Genomic DNA, 18,409 nt, shown 5'->3' on the forward strand with positions numbered 1-18,409 from the left:
CTGGACCTTGCAACTATAGTAGTATACAAAGATTAAATAGGTTCTAGTACTATTCCAATGTGTATAGTGGGAAGGTTCCCACAACAACAAGAAATTCTTGAGACACCAGCTGGGTCCTACAATTCAACTTAATTCAGACACTATCTAACCAGAGGTACCATCAGATTCCACAGGTTGTGACTCAGTCTTAAAAGACTGCATGCCTGCCCTGCACTTCAGACACCAATCACAAGCCCAGGCTATCACCTGTGCTGTTGACTGATCAACTGTAGATTGAGGGTTCTAAGGGCCCTCTCCTTGGACTTCAGATACCAGTAGTAAGTCCATCTTGTTATCTATACTTCTGACTGACTGGCTATAGATCAGAGGTTCCAGCAACCGTCTCTTGGATTCAATTTGCTAGAGAAGCTCACAAAACTCAGGGAAACATTTAACTTACTAGATTACTGGTCTATTATACAAGGATATAACTCAGTAATAGCCAGATGGAGGAGATGCATAAGGCAAGGTATGTGGGAAGGGGCATGGAGCTTACATGCCCTCTCCAGGTATGTCAGTCTCCCCAAATCTCCATGTGTTCACCAACCCAGAAGCTCCCCCCCTTTTTTATGGAGGCCTCATTACATAGGCATGAATGATTAACTCATTGGCCATTGGCAATTGGTTCAACTTCCAGCCCCTCTTTCCTCCCTGAGGGTTAGGGATGGGACTGAAAGTCCCAAACCTCTAATCATGGTTGGCTGTCAACTAACCCCCATCCTTGGGTGCTTTCCAAATATCACTTATTAACACAACAAAAGACACCTTTCTTGTTCTCATCACTTAGGAAATTCCAAGGGATTTAAGAGCTGTGAGCCAGGAGCTATGAACAAAGATCAAATACATGTGAGAAATGTATTTTTGGTCATCTGAATTACCAAAAGCATATTTCTTTATAATAAATCACAAAGTCACAAAGATAAACAAAACATGCTTCCCATCTCTGAAGAGACAGAGAATTAAAATACAACGTGGTGCAGCATCCGCAGGGTACCACAGAAACGGACATGTTCTCAGTTGCCCTCTTCTCACCTTCCATTTCATCTTGACAAACTTTAGCCAGGCTTCTCTCCTTCCCACATGCCCCTGAACTCTGTCTGTCCCCAGATCTGAGAAGCACTGAAAAATGGACCCTGTCCCCTTATTAGCATCCCATTGACCACAGCAGGACACTTTCCTGTCAGACCCCACTGGTCCTTTCCCTGTGCCTGTTCAAACTTTACTTTAAAAGTTTCTATTAAGCTTTTGCTTACCTCTCCCAAACATAACAGAAAAGCATTTTCTCTGTGATTTTGCGATGCTTGTAGATTTCTGAGTTTGCAGTGTTCTCTCTAAAGCAATAGACTTTCTTCTGAATAGTCTCTCTTTATTTAAGTCTGGATTTGTTTTTATGTGAGAGAATACACAGAAGAGAAAACTTAGGTTTCTCTGGAGGAGAAGCAGGTGGAGACCAGAGAAGGATTCCTGGAAATAATCTAAGAATGTGAAGGACAAGGAAGTATTAACCAGACCAACATGGGGACTGGTAGGAATTCCAGGATGAAAGGTGTGAGTGAATCTCTTGCCACATGGCAGTAAATTCAGTTATCTTCTACTACCCTAATTTCTGAGCCATGCCCTGCATGGCCACATGGAATTCCGTGCCTTACCTGCACCTGGCGTTACCAAACAGCTGCACCTGGTGAGATTCCTCAGCTCAATCCTTCTCTCTCTGTGTGCTACACACATGCCTTTTCCTTCAAATATGCGCCCATTCCCCCAGCATGCCATGGGCACCTCAATAGAACTCTGGCATCTTCACAACACCCAAGGGGTCAAGTTGTTGATGGGACAGATCCAGACCCTCTCTTACCATTTTCATGGACTTCTGGTCCAAGGCATTTCCCACTGCGGGTTAGGTTGAATTCCCTTAGCCTTGAGACAGCAGGCTAAAAGGACACAAGAAATGTTAAAGAAGAGAAGCTTAACTGGAAATCCTACAAGAGTGGGAATCAGGTCTGACTCATCCAGCTCCTTATCCCTAATTTCCTAGAACGGGGACCAACACACAGTTAGGTGTGCAAATAGCTGTTGAAGGAAATGTCACATCAGCTCCCATAAGTATTCGGTAGTTCCATCTAACTTAGGAGTTCTTCCTTCTGGCAATAACATTAAGCATCATTTTGAAGGGGAACACAGTGGTTGCCCTCCATGACATCAAACACAAAGGGCTAGCAATGTCCTCTGCACATCCCCCTTCCCCTTAATAGCCTCTTCTGGGAACGCCAGCCATGATACATGATGCAAATGTGGCCCCAGAGTCACATGGCTCTGAGTACCACTGCCTTTGAAGTGTGTCTGAGCTGCTACAAGAGGCATTATTTTTTTTCACTGCTACAACTGCCAGAAGATATGTTTAAATCATTACTTAAAATTTCTTTCCTGAGAAAACCTCTTCCCAGAGCTGTTAACAAGAAACAAAATGTGCTGACTTCAGTTCTACTTTCTCTCCTTTCCCCTGCTTCCCCTTGTGGGGCCCCCAATGAATCACAAAATGGCTCTAGTCAGGTAACATTAAAATAAGCCAAGAAAGAAGCCCAGTATCTGTGTCAAACATGCAGATGTTGGACAATAAAGACTGCACAGCACAGCTTTGCCGAGCCACATAACCCTTGAAATTGGCACTTCTTTCAATAAACTATTCATCTTATAGCCTTCTGATTGTGCTCTTTTTGAGCCAGTTATTTTCAAGGAAACTATAATTATTGTTTAGTTGGTAAGTTGTGAAGTAAACCAGGGAAAACACACTAATTCTCAGCCCTACTCTTTTAGGACCTACAAAAACGACATAGTAAATAGGTTCTGATGTTGCTTCATTTCTGCAGAAGGGTGTTTTTATGTTATGTTCTTCTCTCAACGCAGGAAAGTACAGATTGCACCTTACAGCTCCCATCTAGTTCTGGAGTTTCCAAACAGAAAGGCTTTAACGAGGAAATGACTTTGGAAAGGGAAATGAAAGAATGTACTTTCTTTTGGGCCAGGCTCGGGAGAAGCACGCTCTCATCATGACTCAGGCGTTCTGTTGCGAGGCAAGCACAGGCCAGCTAGCGAGGACAAGGGGAAATAGAGCTGGCCAGCCTGGTCACAGAAGCTGATCCCACCAGACAAACTGGTAATCCAAGACCAAAATCTATTTCAAGGACCAAAACAAATGTGGGTTTTGTTCAGACAGAACTCCATGTATCAGGGCTCAATTGAGCAGTCACAACTGGACTCAAGTGGTGTCATAGGCTGAATTATGTCCTCAAATATTCATATGTTGAAGTCCTAACTCCCAGTAATTCAGAATGGTACCATATTTTTATTACAGATGTAATTAATTAAGGGTCATTACAGATGTGACTAAGCTGAGGTCATACTTATCTTCTATGAGATATTGGATTAGGGTGGGCCTAATAAAAAGGAGAAATTTGGATACAGACATATAGACAAACATAACAAACACACACAATAGGAACAATGCCCTGTGAAGATGAAGGCAGAGATCTGAATGATGCTTCTAGATGCCAAGGAAAACCAAAGATTGTCAGCAAACCAGCAAACCAGCAAACCACGAGGAGCCAAGGGAGAGGCACAGAGTAGATTCCTCTGAAGGAATCAACCCTGACAACACCTTGATCATGGACTCCTAACATCCAGAATCATGACCCAATAGACTTACATTGTTTAAGCCCACCCAGTTTGTTGTACTTGGTTACGGCAGTCCTCGGCAAATAACACATTTGGCGATGAGAGCTAGGTAACAGGAAAAAATAACTCAAAACAGGGTCCACACTATTGACATGACAGATCCTAGTCCTTTCTAAGCATTCTCATGGGAATCTCTGAGAAACTCAAAGCATCACCTGAGACTGAATGCCCCAATTCTAGGGATATAACACTCAAAAGATGTGAGAAATGATAAGACAACAAAGACAGGGCCGGCCCCCAGCACATATTAGGGGCACAACAGATAGGCTGGGCTCTGCTCAGTGGCTTCATGCATAGTCAGACCTCAACAGCTGTGTGACATATCGGCAGGGAACCAGACACCTCCACCAGTCAGACATAAGAGTTGACCAGGAAGAGGCAGTGTCACAACCGAAAGTGGAGGCCAGAGTCTCAGGCAGAGCCCAGGCCTAGGGATCCAGAGTGTGAATCAAGGGTAGGACAGCATGGCAGGTTTGTAGTGACTGATAAAGGGGCTCAGGGACCACTCCGGGACTACCAGCTACAGGGTCCCTCATGGCAAAATCATCCCAGAGCCCAGAAACTTGTAGGGTGAGGTTGGAGACAAACTACTGGCCTTGGCTCTGACTCAGAAACTGAACAAAACTGACACTTCTCCCAAGGGCCTGTGTGATGCTGGGTGGGCATGATCAGGAAGAACAAGGGCTAACGCTGTGGGGAGTCATACACTGTCTGTAAGTGGACACATCTGAATAGTCATGAGTAGATCAAGAAAAAAGAAAGGTCACAAACTCTATAATCACACATATGAAACATGTCACAAGTATACACACCACTACAAAGTGGGCGTCGTATTCTGTATTCAATTTTTGGTGCTGCCTCTTTTTCTCAAAAATCAATGTTTCTGCTGAAGTTATCTAAGTTAATTTCATTCATATCACATGGTGTACTCCATTTGAGCATGAGGTCCACAAACTGCCATCCTCCACTGCTTTACCCCCGGTCTTACTGTTACATTAGCTGAAGGACATCCTCTCCTAGGCACGGTATTCTTGGGCAATGCCTCTAATGATGCCGTCATTAAGGCAATGATCACATCTGTGTGTGACTGTTTGAATCTCCTCATCCTCGGATACACAGTGACCAGCTAGAAAGCAGAGGCCACAATTCACCTCTGTTTCTTGAAGGCCTAACACAGGTGTGTTGTGATCCATGGTGGTGCACAATAAATGCTGGCTGAATCAGAGGAAACAGAGTTAGTGACAACAGTGACTAGCAGTTGATTAATTCATGCACTCAACTAGGTGCCAACACTATTCTATGTAGCATATTAGTCATGCTAAGAAAAAATAGCAATAGGATTGGTCACTGTTAGGAGGTACAAAGCAAGTTTCAGGAATGAGAGTACTGGCTGACTTTAATTAAGTACTTACTTAGGCCTCACTCTCCCTTCTTACTTGCTCATTGAGCAAACTGGATACAGGCTCAGGGCAATAAGACTACTCCTGAGCCGCCATTGGCGAGGATGGGATACTAACACAGTACTATGGGTCAGCAGTTACTGAGTGCTTACCATGACCATACATTGTTATGATGATTTCATTTAATTCTTATACAGTTGTTATCCCAATTCTACAGGCAAGAAAATTGGGGCACAAGATTAAGTAATTCACCAAAAGTCTCATAGCTAGGATATGACATATCTAGAACTCAAACCTAGCTGGTAAGAAGCTCTTAACCATTCCACAGCACTATTTGGCCTGAGAGATTGGGGGTGGGAGGATGAACCTACAGATTACAGGCTTTAATGTTTGCCAGTAATTTTTTAAAAAATGAATTCTAAGTGTTTTAACAGCATGCAAGCCCCCGGAGGTTCCCGTAAAGGTTACAACATTAGCAAAGAAAATGCATGAGCCATTGTTGGAAACATCTCTGACTTTCAATTCCCAGAGCCTGAGCAAGCCCGAACTCTAGCTAGGCTCACAATGTCAACACTACCAGGAATCTAGTGACAATGGCCATTCAAAGTAAGTTCATGAAGCACCTGCTACGTGCATAGTGTGGGGAGGAGGGAGGTCCTTCCACTGAGAAAAACAAATTCTGGTGGAAGACATCTATGGAGAAATTGGCATTACAATCAGAGCACCAAGTGGCGCCACAGCTTAGAGACTTACAGGAGCGCATCACTAACAACGAAGCAAGATACCCCACACTTGTCCTGATTTCAACCCTTTTAAGTGGCAACTGAATGAACAGACTGAAGCAAAGACAGCTGTCAAGTGACATGGTAACTAATGTTGACAACCAGGGATGACAAGAATAAGACATAGGGTAGAATACCTACCACGGTGGTTGTGAAGAACTTAGGAGAACAGGGAGGGCAGGTGGTCAGGAGCCATTCATAATCTTTCTCTCTGACCTTCCAGGCAGAATGTGACTAAATTTGAAGGTAGTTAACAAATCAAGCAAAGCCCTCTGGCTACTGATCCCACACACCTGGCAGTACATCTATGACCCTCATAATAATATGCAGCTTTGCCACACACTGAGGGAAAAATTGTATTTGCCCCACTCTTTTCACTAGTAACACCTGATAATCAAATTGCACGTTAGAGTTCATGAGGATCATTCACAAGTATTCTATCATTTGATGATCACTGAGCAGAGGCCTCCCATATAACTGACAAGGAAATTAATCCTTAAAGTCTCATACTTGAAGAAGAGGGATTTAAAGAAGTTCTTGACTCCAAGGCAGGTTCCCCTGCATCAAATTGTCATTGTTTACTAAACACTTAACAACAGCATTAGAAGCTTAGGTTTGAAAGCCTTTATTGAATGCTCTTTACTGTTTTACATTAACAGCAGCTATAGCTACTCAGCAGTTCCTAAGTCCTAAATATTAAGAAAGGTGAGGGTAAGGAACAGCTTTGAAATGACTTTCTATTTGATCACATTCTGCAGTAACTGTTAAAATTATATACACCTTCTTTGGTTCCCTACAAAGCGTCTGCAGGATCCAGGTACCCACAGTTCCAATTTGCAATTTCCTCAGCCCTCCTTTGAAGTTATTCATGCCAATTACCTGGTGTTAATATTAATTAAATATAATTTGCAACTTGAAATGCAGTGTTATCAATTGGAACTTAGCTGTAGAAATATAAAGTAAAAATTTCTATTGAATTAAAATGTTTCCTTTCATTCGTAGTATTTTACAACACTAATACTTCTGTCAAATTGATTTTTGCCTGCTGGAAGTCATATTTCCAAAGCACTGAACATCTGAAGAAAAAAGCTGCTCTTTATGTATTCTTTTCTCTGTCATTGAAAATACTTTGTTTTAATCTTGAAATGAATCCATTTCAGTTAACAGAAACTTGGTTCTTGTTTATAACCCAAAAGAAAAAAAATGCTTTCTTTTTAAAACAATACCGAGATAGTTTAACAATATGATCGGTGGGCACTTTTCAATTGCCCATAATAAGAATGAATTTTCCTTACATTATTATTTGACCCTCACCAAAAATAAATCACTATTAAATGTTTAGGCAAGTGTCAGTCATTTCATATACAAAGAAATGAATTAATTAAATTGGTCTATTGCATTAACATTTCAAACACATCGTGCCAATGCAATGACCTCTGTGGTCCCTTCCAACTCTGAGATTTTAAGATTCTGGACATGCATCAGACAATAGTCAGAAGCTTCCAGCATTTGCAAATTAGGGGGGAAAAGTCACATATGGTAAAAGATTTGACAGAATCGGGTCTATTCTGCCCTCTGTCACGTGTGAGATGACGACTTACAAGCCTGTCCTCTTCAATGAGCCATTCACAAACAAAAGGGCTGATTAAAGGAGGTGTTGTGCTGCCACACCGTGCAAATCCACAACGAAAAAATACTATGCTTTCACAAAGCCCTTTTATCTTCAAAGATCAAGCTTTGGCTTCCTTGCCCATTATAATAATAGTGTTAGTATTAACATTTATTATCCTGTCCTCTTTTTTAAAGTAATATAATAAGGGAAGACAAAGAAGTGAAAGAACCTGTCTAAAGACTCAAGGAAGTCATTTATTGAGTCACAAGCTATGAGCCCCAGAGCTTATGACGGAAAAGCATGAGCCTGTATTATCAACCTCTTTATTACAATATCAGTGAAAACGTCATACAGATAATTAAAACAAGACAGAAATATTGAACTATGGTCCCAACAACTGAGGGGGTGTAAGATGGGTGATAGCTAAGCTTTAACAACGAGCAGCAATTAAGCTATTTCCTTCTCTGAAGCCAAAAGAAACCAAAGGGGGAAATAAAGGCCAGAAATGACTCTCTGAATGTCCATAATTTTCCAGGTGTCATCAAAAATCACAGCCTCTTAGAAGTACACAAAGTGGGGTGTTTGAACAGCCAGTAGACCACTGTGTAGGAGGTGCCCCCTGTGGTCCTACTGCGAAGCTCTTGGCTACCTAGGTCCCTGGGAAAGTCAGACACTAGGATCCCACCACCTAATCCAGTTTGGAACCCTGAATTACCTATTAGGTAACTCATCTTCCCAAGTAGTCAGAATTGGGAGAGTAGAATCCCGTAACACTCCAAAGGAACTTCGAAACTGGTTATATTACGGGCTTCACCTTTAACCAAATTCTCTCTACTTAACACCCCTCTCATCCTTATTGCCAATCTATTAATCTTCTGGACTACCTCTCATCCCTGTCGCTGGAAATTATCTCCCTAAACACATCCTTCTTCACTATTACCCTGGATAATTTGTATTAAATTGTGTCTCCCAAGAAGATATGCTGATATCTTAACCTCAGTCCCTCAGCATGTGACTTTATATGGAAATAAGTCCACCACAGATGTAATTAGTTAAGATGAGGTCATGCTACAGTAGGATGGGCCTTTAATCAACATGATTGGCATCCTTGCAAGATGAGAATACACAAGGGAGAAGATGGAAATGTGATGCGAAAGGCAGAGATCGGAGTGATGCATCTACAACCCAATGAACACCAAGGATTACCAGCAAACGCCAGAAGCTGTAAGAGGCAAGGAGTAACTCTACAATTTTCAGAAGCAGCGTGGCCCTGCTGACACTTTGATTTCAGATTTCTGTCCTCCAGAACTGTGAAACAATGCATTTCTCTGTTGGTTTAAGCCACCCGGTCTGTGGTATTTTGTTATGGCGGCAGTAGGAAACTAATACACTTCCTCTCAAGGACACTGCTTGATTCTCTGTCACTGCACCACACACTCAGCTATCCCCGCTCATAAAAGTTCCTGTTCTGTTACGAAAATCTGCTGAATAACCTTGAATTTTTCCCCAGGAACTCCTACCATCTCCCACCATGGAAATATACTTCAGAGGAGACTGAGGGCCCTCCCATGGCCATAAATCCACCAAGAGAAGGGAACACTCTGTCACACTCTTAGCTTTCCATTGCTAAGTCTGCTGTTATTCCCATACTTATTTTTTTTCATTTCTAACAATTTTATTTTTTTCCAGCTTTGTTGGGGTTTAATTGACAAGAAAGTATTGTATAAATTTAAGGTATACAACACGACATTTTGACATACACATACATTATGAAATGATTAACACAGTCAAGCTAGTTAACATATTCATCACCTCACATAGTTACCATATTTTGTGTGTGTGGTGAGGACACTTAAGATCAACTGTCTCAGTAAACTTTAAGTATACGACACAGTCTTATCAACTACAGTTACAATTCCGTACATTAGATCTCCTGAGCTTATTCATCCTGCATAACCGAAAGTTTGTACAATTCGTCCAACACCTCTGCATCTCTCCTGCCTCTCCTGTATCAGGCTGAGGTTGGTATTGCAGTGGCCTCTCAGCTGGTCTCCTTACCTTCTGGCTGTCCCCTATAATCTTAAATACACATCCTGATAGATCCCTCACTCCTCAGCAGTTTTCTCCATTGTCTGGCACGCAAAAGATAAAACTACCATCCTATGGAGTGAAATACTTAACTATGTGTCCATGTTAAGCTTTCTTATTTTGTCTCCCTTACTACAGAAACCATGCTTCAGTCAAATTGTGCTATTTGCTGATCTCAAATATATTTTTAGCCTTTTTCAGTAAAAATCCTACAGTAGGGGATGCATTGGGATGAGACTATAACAACTCAGATACCAAGAAGTTGTTTGTCTTTATTTTACCAAATAACTCCTGTCCCCGCATCCCTCAGAAGGATCTTGACTAGGAAGGGCCATCACTGACATCTCTGTTCATGACCGTCACTCATAAACTTTGTTCTCCAAGATGCATGAAGGACACTTCCCCCAATCTCAGATTTTATTAAAATGAAAAAGTTCTAATCAAACCAAACAAGCAATTTATCACTAAACATATTTTCAATTCACTATCATTCCATTAAAATCTGTCTGAATTAATCAGAGGTAAAACATAGGACGCCTTATTCTACACTGAAATATCTTAGTAATGAATGTTGCCAAAGAGAGAAATTCAGAACGGAGTACAGGAAAATTTATTAGAGTTGGGAAAATGTATAATTTTATTAATAGGCAGACACTCCAGAAAATAAATTTGTTACTTGACTCCTATGTCAACATACTAAAATTTTTTAAAACACATTATAACATGGTGACAAAGATGTCATCGATATTGTAGCAAGAAGAGCAAATGTTACAGAACTAATGAATTTTCATTAGAGTCATCAGTTCACTTCAGAACGGGTTAGTTGCTACCATTCGCCATTCCCATTAATATCATTGTCATGTAAAAGGTTTAATTTTCAGCTATTTTTGTTCTAGATAAAATCTTTGTCATTAAAATGAGGAATGATTTTGATATTTAATATATTCCATGGCATACTCTAGTGTGGTACTAATTTGGCCTTTTCAGTATTCTGCATATTAATTAACAATCCTGCCTCCCCCATTCCCCAGATAAGTGATAATGGAAATAGAATGGACAGCCAATCAAGTCGCAGAATACTGAAAGGATCAAATAGAAGAAACATGTTGCTCTAATCAGGAGCATACACAAGGCACTAACATTATTTTCTCTCATAAGAATGACTAAGATAGAAACAGGAATAATGAATGACACCATCTGAATCCTTTTATGTGACAGCCTTACAAAGCATAGCAATGCTCCCTAAAAAGTGAAAACAGTATTTCTTGTTTCAGTCAAAAGAATAAAACTGTGATCTCACTTAACTTTTAGCACAATGCATTTTTTCAGATTCTCCAATAATTGGGAAATTATGTCCTGTATTTAATTTCTCATAGTCATTTCCTTCATGCACACAAAATGTGTCCTGTAGTGGGAGGATATGTAAGATCGCTACAGAAACTTACAATTTCAACACATACTGTGTTAGTTTCCTTCTCTTGATGAATTAGCATTCGGGTGAGAGCTGGCATCAGCTGCTTAAAAAATGCATTCGCCCTAATTCCAGAAGCTATTATTTTCATTTTAGTGAGCATTTCCTCTAAGGATAAACTTGGGATTCTTACCCAAGAAAGTAATATAATTTGTCAGCATTTAAAGTGCTTTGCATCATTTTTATAGCAATAGTAATATAATTTTAAATTCCAAAGAGCAAACATTATGGCATCATGGACATGCACAACAGGTGTGCCTAGTTGTCCAATGAAATCAATTAACCCCATCTGTCCAAGAACACCAGGCCCTTTCTCCTTCCCTAGGTCTTATGCAACAGTACAGCACTGGAACAAATTTTACACATACCAAACATGTGTAAAATACATTTCCATGCCCTATTACATTCAAAACGGATCCCAGGCATCTGCAAATCTTTCAAGAGAAGATCTTATTCCAATAACTCTTTGTCCTTGCTAATTATGAATAAGTCCAAATCATTACCCTGATTTTTTCCTGACTTGAAGTTTCCAAGAGAGATAATAAATTATCAACATAATTTCTTCCTTCAAGTTCAAAATTACTCAAAACAGCCAATAGGCACTTTCATTTGGCCACAAAATATTATGCTTACAGAAAAAATATGTACATTTTATTCAGTAATTCTTAATAAGAGTAATAGTATTTCTTAAGTAACAGTAATATGTCTCCTTTCATCCACAAAGTTATGTTGTTGACCAATCAGCAGTAAGATTTGTCCTCTAAGTTGTTTTTTGTTTTGTTCTGTTTTTTTTCCCCTACATAGTGAAGTGGATTTATAAGCTCATAAATAAACTTGCACCTGGTGAAATATCTACAGAGATTTGGATAAGCACCTTGAAAAAAGCCCAGAATGGAGTTCATCAGCACCTTGTTCTAACCAAGTTTTTATTTCATTCTGCCCTTCATCGCACTGTAAGCTCCGGTGTTTCAGGTAAGAATAAAAATGCAAGAAGTCAAATATGACAGTATGAATATCGCTTCAGCATAGGCTTGGAGGCTACCTCAGTATTGTTGTAAAGTGATTACCAGTCTTAATCCCTCTAGAGGTGGATGTTAATTCCACTGCCTTTTTTAAAAATTTAATGACTTGCTAATGTAAACTTCCATCTAGAACAATCAAAAAGTATGTCATTTATTCAAATTTACAGTGGCTCTAATGTGCCAGCAAGCTCCCTCGTCAAAACAGACAAGTTTTAAAAATGTCTGACTGAGTCAGGAGCTCTATTTCCTAAATTAGCACCCAAGTGTCACCTTGATAGACCATGAACAACAAAACCATTTATAATAAACCCAGCTTCCCCCTAGAGTGGACAGCCTAGGTCATGCATCTGTAGGAGCTCTAATTATTCCATACAGATCACAGAGTGCTTGGAGATGATAGGACTCCCGCAACCTGTCGCCTCCAAATACAGTCATCTGATAAATATATGCTTACCAATCTCCCTCGAGATCTGAGTGAACGCCTCCACACCACTCTCTCCATAGTTGCCCTCAGAAGCCAATGTCGAAACGTAATTCCACCCCAGTGCCGTCACAATGTCCACCATGGCTTGCGCTTGGTAGGAGTCAGGTGGGACCACCCTAGAGAAGAAGTCATACCTGGTGTTGTCACTTAGCTCTGGGGCTGTGGATGCATAGCTGATTTGAGGTATCTGCAAAACAAATGACAAGTCATTTCAACCCATGAGGAATACTGTGGAATGAGGAATTGTCACAAGAGACTGAACAGCCACAACTATATCAGAAACCTAGATACAGCAACTTGAACCTGAAAAAAGGTTGCATAACCAACAATTAGAAAGTATTTTATAACGGTCTGTAGGCTCACTTTCTTTCAAAGCACATTTCTAAACAGCAGGAAAGAATTTAGTTTTGCTTCAGATTCTACTGTTTCTGAAAACAAAGCAAAATATTTGTGCTTTTTCTTGTTGTTCCTTTTTTATTCTGTACACGACAAGGTCTGGAGCAGAAATGAGGAAGAAATGAAGGTATAGTACATACATGCATCAGAAATTGTCTCTGAAATTGTCTTTGGCTTTAGGACATAAAAGTTACACAATGACAAACAGAGATTTTAATGAGATTTTTTTTACACTTAATACCATTTCAGTTTCAACATTACATTTTTGGTAAATTATTTGAAATATTTAGTTTTGCAAGACTAGTCACTGGTTATTAATATAATGATATCACAGAAATATTTGGGACTAGCCAATCATGTATCTTCTAATAAAAACACTTTTCTAACCCCCCCCCCCAAAATGTCACCAAACAGGAATCCATACAATAATTCCTTAGGGAAAAAAGACTATTTTCTGAAATTAAGGGGGTGAATTGCTAGAAGATTTTTAACTAGGAATCCTATGTTGTTTCCCCTAAATATATCTGAACTGAGTAATGAATTGGCTGCACGCCACAAACCTGACCCATAAAAAAACTTTTAAAATGTGACATTCACTCTATGTCCAAGTGAGGACTCTTAGTCTAACAGAAGAATACATGGTCACTAAAGAAGTACCTTGGAAGCACGTGAAGTCTAGATACAAAGCGGGAAAGAACAGTGCAGCTATGGGAACTGCATGTCCAAAGGCAAAGAGTCAAGAAAGGGCATGGTAGGATACCAAGGAAAGAATGTCAGAGAATAAAACTGCAAAGCTAGACAGAAACTAGATGATGAAGGGGAAAAAGGAAAGGTGTGGGACCTGTAAGTACCAAAAAGACAAGGAAAGGTGTAGGTTATGAGGAGAAATGTGGAATGACTCTCTCCTATGACTTTGGCAAGTAGGTAAGTGATGTTTGCTATTTACCAAGGCAGATTTTTTTTTTAAAAAGGAAATTTGTCAGACAAAAAATGATAAGTTTAAGTGCTGATTTGCCTCTCTTGAGATTCTTGTGAGATGAATGAAAGCAACTAAATTGTGGGCAATAATATTGGGGGATCTAGAGATTAAGAGCATCTTTGGAACTGGAGGCAAAGAAAGGTAGGAGTGTAATGGAGGTGATAGTAAAGCATGTGATCACCCAAGAAAAATGCAAAGGGTGAAAGGAGAAGGGCAATTTGGGAGGATGAGCTGGGAAACTGTATCTCCTCCCTCCTCTGCTACCGTGATGTGATGTGAAAAAGTTCACAGGTCAAAATGACTACAAGATGCCCTAACTCAGGGTGCTTAGTTGAAGATATAAGTTTGATTCATACATAAAACAAATTAACTTTACTCTCTATCAGATCCTGCACACTCTGGGACCCACAACCCCCTCCCTGGCCAAATGATTCCCAACCCATATAAAGGTTTTGACTCTCCTCTTCACATCTGTGAAAAGCCCTCAACATTTGGATTACTTAGATCTAGAGGGTACAAGTCCAAATGGTGATCAGCGAAGTGACACTGAACTTCCAAAAATTAAAAAAAAAAAATCCTGCCCTGGCTGATATGGCTCACTGGATTGAGCACCTGCCTGTGAAACAAAGGGTTGCTGGTTCGATCCCCAGTCAGGGCACATGCCTGGGTTGTGGGCCAGGTCCCCAGTAGAGGGCACTCAAGAGGCAACCACACAATGATATTTCTCTCCCCCCCTTTCTCCCTCCATTCCCCTCTGTCTAAAAATAAAATAAATTAAATCTTTATTTAAAAAAATCACCAGTTACCCAAGAAAGCAGAAGCACAAGAATGTGCTTGGAGCTCTCTCCAGGATGCTACAGAATCCATTCAGCTTCTGCGAAAGCTGAATCTATCTATATTGACTCTAACAATGAGTTAGCCTATTTAACCCCCAACTCTCCCTGGTCCTATTCTCCTAGTAGAACCATGTTAACTTGCTTGCTAACACTGTGGGCTCATAAAAAACCAGCCTGACCTGCCTCTTTCCTGCCCCTTTGCTTTCTCTGCCAGATACACCAGCCATCTCTTGGCAGACAGTTCCCTTGATTAGGCTGTGTGCTTTTGTAATACATGACTGCTCAACCAGAACACGCCTCCACATTTCTAACAACACACAAAATCTTGGCCTTTTTTACCTTTTATTGCTTGCATCTTGAGGACCTGGGAAATAGACCATAGATGACTCAGTGAGATCTACCCATTACAAGGTAAAAATTTCCCAAACATCAAGACCATGTAAATTTCTATGTTCCAATGAAAGATGTTCAGCAGCTTGACCTTCACCTTGGAAGGAATTCTGTGCATGATGAATGTGGCGTGGGGGGTAGGAGGGCAGGGTATGGGACCATTGTATAGGAAATGATATGGCACACTTCCTTGCCCTATTCAGATATATAATAATCCTCCCACTGAGGATTATGTGGAGTCCAATAGCAGAGGAGCCACTCAGCGTCCAGCAGTAAAATGCCTTACAAAACCTCCACCCTGCCTATAATAATGAGCCACCCCTTTCTAAAAATGATCACAAAGTGTGAAAATTGAGTGTTTGAACCCAAAACTAATTATCTCAAATTACTACCTTCAGTCAGTCACTTTCAGGGCTGTTTAATTAGCAGTCAGCATCATGTTTAGGATTAATTAAACAGGTGTAAAGGGTATATAAAATAAAAGTGCAGATGAAAAATGGCTGTTTGAATAACTGGATAAAGGGCTTTCTCCCCAAACTCTTGAAGAGTTTTCTCTTTGTCTATCAACTTGTAAAAAAGTAATGTGAGAGTATGTTTCTGTGTTTTCATTAATTCAACATTTGCTCTATTATAATCTACAATAGATATCAGGGTATGTTGATAGTATTTCTTTTTTTAAGCATATTTTATTGATTGTGCTATTGCAGTTGTCCCACATTTTTCTCCCCTTTATTCACCTCTTCTCTGCACTCCCTCTCCCACCAACATCACCACCTCTTAGTTCATGTCCATGGGTCGTACATATAAGTTATTTGGCTTCTCCATTTCCTATACTATTCTTAACCTCTCCCTGTCTATTTTCTACATACCAATTACTCTTCTTCTTCCCTGTACCTTTTCTCTCATTCTTCCCCCTCCCCGATGATAACCCTCCATGTGATCTGCATTTCTGTGATTCTATTCCTGTTCTTCTTGTTTGCTTAGTTTGTTTTTGTTTTTGTTTTTTAGGTTCAGTTGTTGATAGTCATTTGTTTTCATTTTACTGTTCATAGTTTTGATCTTATTTTTCATAGATAAGTTCCTTTAATATTTCATATAATAAGGACTGGGTGATGATGAACTCCTTTAACTTGACCTTATCTGGGAAGCACTTTATCTGCCCTTCCACTCTAAATGAAAGTTTTGCTGGATAGAGTAATCTTGGATGGAGGTCCTTGCCTTTCATGACTTGGAATACTTCTTTCCAGCCCCTTCTTGCCTGCAAGGTTTCTTTTGAGAAATCAGCTCATAGTCTTATGGGCACTCCTTTGTAGGTAACTGTCGCCTTTTCTCTTGCTGCTTTTGAGATTCTCTCCTTATCTTTAATCTTGGGTAATGTAATTATGACGGGCCTTTGTGTGCGCTTCCTTGGGTGCAACTACTTTGGGACTCTCTGAGCTTCCTGGACTTCCTGAAAGTCTATTTCCTTTGCCAGATTGGGGAAGTTCTCCTTCATTATTTTTCAAATAAGTTTTCAATTTCTTGGCCTTTCTCTTCTCCTTTTGGCACCCCTATAATTCGGATGTTGGAACGTTTAAAGATGTCCTGGAGGTTCCTAAGCCTCTCTTCATTTTTCTGAATTCTTGTGTCTTCATTCTGTTCTGCTTGAATGTTTCTTTCTTCCTTCTGCTCCAAATCATTGATTTGAGTCCAGTTTCCTTCCCTTCACTGTTGGTTCCCTGTACATTTTCCTTTATCTTACTTTGCATTTGGATATTGGAACATTTAGAGTCGTTCCAGAGGTTTCTAAGCCTCTCCTCATTTTTTTGAATTCTTGTTTCTTCATTCTGTTCTGGTTCAATGTTTATTTCTTCCTTTTGCTCCAAATTGTTGATTTTAGTCCCGGTTTCCTTCCCTTCACTGTTGGTTCTCTTTATATTTTGCTTTATTTCACTTTTCATAGCCTTCATTTTTTCCTCTAATTTGTGACCATACTCAACCATTTCTGTGAGCATCCTGATTACCAGTGTTTTAAATTCTACACCTGATAGGTTGTCTATCTCTTCATTGCTGAGTTCTGTTTTTGGAGTTTTGATCTGTTCTTTCATTTGGGCCATATTTTTGTAGTAAAGGGCGGAGCTTTAGGTATTCACCAGGGTGGGGCAACTCATGTGCCTGGATTGTGGCACTGTATGTGGGGGAGGGGTCAGAGAGAGAACAATGCCGCTTGCCTGGCTTTCTGCCAGCTTTCAGTCACTTCTCCCACTATCCACAAGCAAACCCGTCATCTCTGGTGCTGATTCCCAGGTGGGTGGGTTTGTGTACATTCTAGGACCCTGTGGTTCTCTCCCATAAATTCTCCTGTGAGGCTGGGAGTGTCTCGTACTGCCACAACCTTACACAGGTTTACAGCTAGACATTTTGAGGCTTTCTTCCCCCATGCTGGAACCCTGGTTTGCATGGTCTGTCTCACTCCCCAGTTGTTCCTTCGGGTTTATCAGCAAGCAAACTTGGGACTACCTGGTCCACCAGCCCCCATCTCGCCTGCCCAGTCCTCCAGCTGCCACCTTGCTTCGAGTCCTCTCCACCCTGGCTGCCCATCTCTGCCCCTACTAGTCTGGATCAATGTTTCTTCTTTAACACGTTGGCTGTCAGACTTCCATACAGTTCGATTTTCTGGCAGATCTGGTTGGTTTTTGTTTTTAAATTTGTTGTTGTCCTTCTTTTGGTTGTATGAGGAGGCAAAGTGTATCTACCTACACCCCAGCTGGCTGTAAGTCTGGTATGTTCATAGTATCTCAAGACAACTTTTCAAGCTGTCGTGAAATCGTATCTCATTTATATTTTATTGTAGTCAACCACTAAGCATTGGTTCATTAAGTTTTCTAATTTCTGTGCCAGCATCTCCAATATTTCCACCATCCTCAAATTAAACCCCTACTGGCAACTAAAGTGGGAATACTTTTAAAACCTGAAATGTTTATTTTTCTTTTCCCTACACTAAATCCATCCTAATTAATCCCTCACCCTGGAGGTTTCATCTACCAGAAACAACAACACTAAAAAGATGGTGGGTGGGGAATAGAAGTAGAGAGAGAAATGAGAGGGAAAGGAAAAGAAGGTGTTAGGTGAAGCATTCTGCATTAGCTCTCCCATCCTTTGGAAGAAGTAGCATCCTATATAAACCTCTGTTATCTCCCAC

At 40.5% G+C, this 18,409-nt stretch overlaps 1 protein-coding gene across 1 annotated transcript in view; it reads right to left on the minus strand.

The window, feature by feature from the left end:
- Window positions 1-18,409, minus strand: part of GRM8 (glutamate metabotropic receptor 8) — a 798,340-nt gene that overhangs the window by 632,069 nt on the left and 147,862 nt on the right. The window contains exon 2 of the mRNA XM_053927225.2: window positions 12,598-12,814. Coding sequence (XP_053783200.1) covers window positions 12,598-12,814 — 217 coding nt within the window. The remainder of the gene's footprint in view (window positions 1-12,597; window positions 12,815-18,409) is intronic.

The sequence above is a fragment of the Desmodus rotundus genome, chromosome 6, assembly GCF_022682495.2.
Source record: "Desmodus rotundus isolate HL8 chromosome 6, HLdesRot8A.1, whole genome shotgun sequence".
Lineage (NCBI taxonomy): Eukaryota > Metazoa > Chordata > Mammalia > Chiroptera > Phyllostomidae > Desmodus > Desmodus rotundus.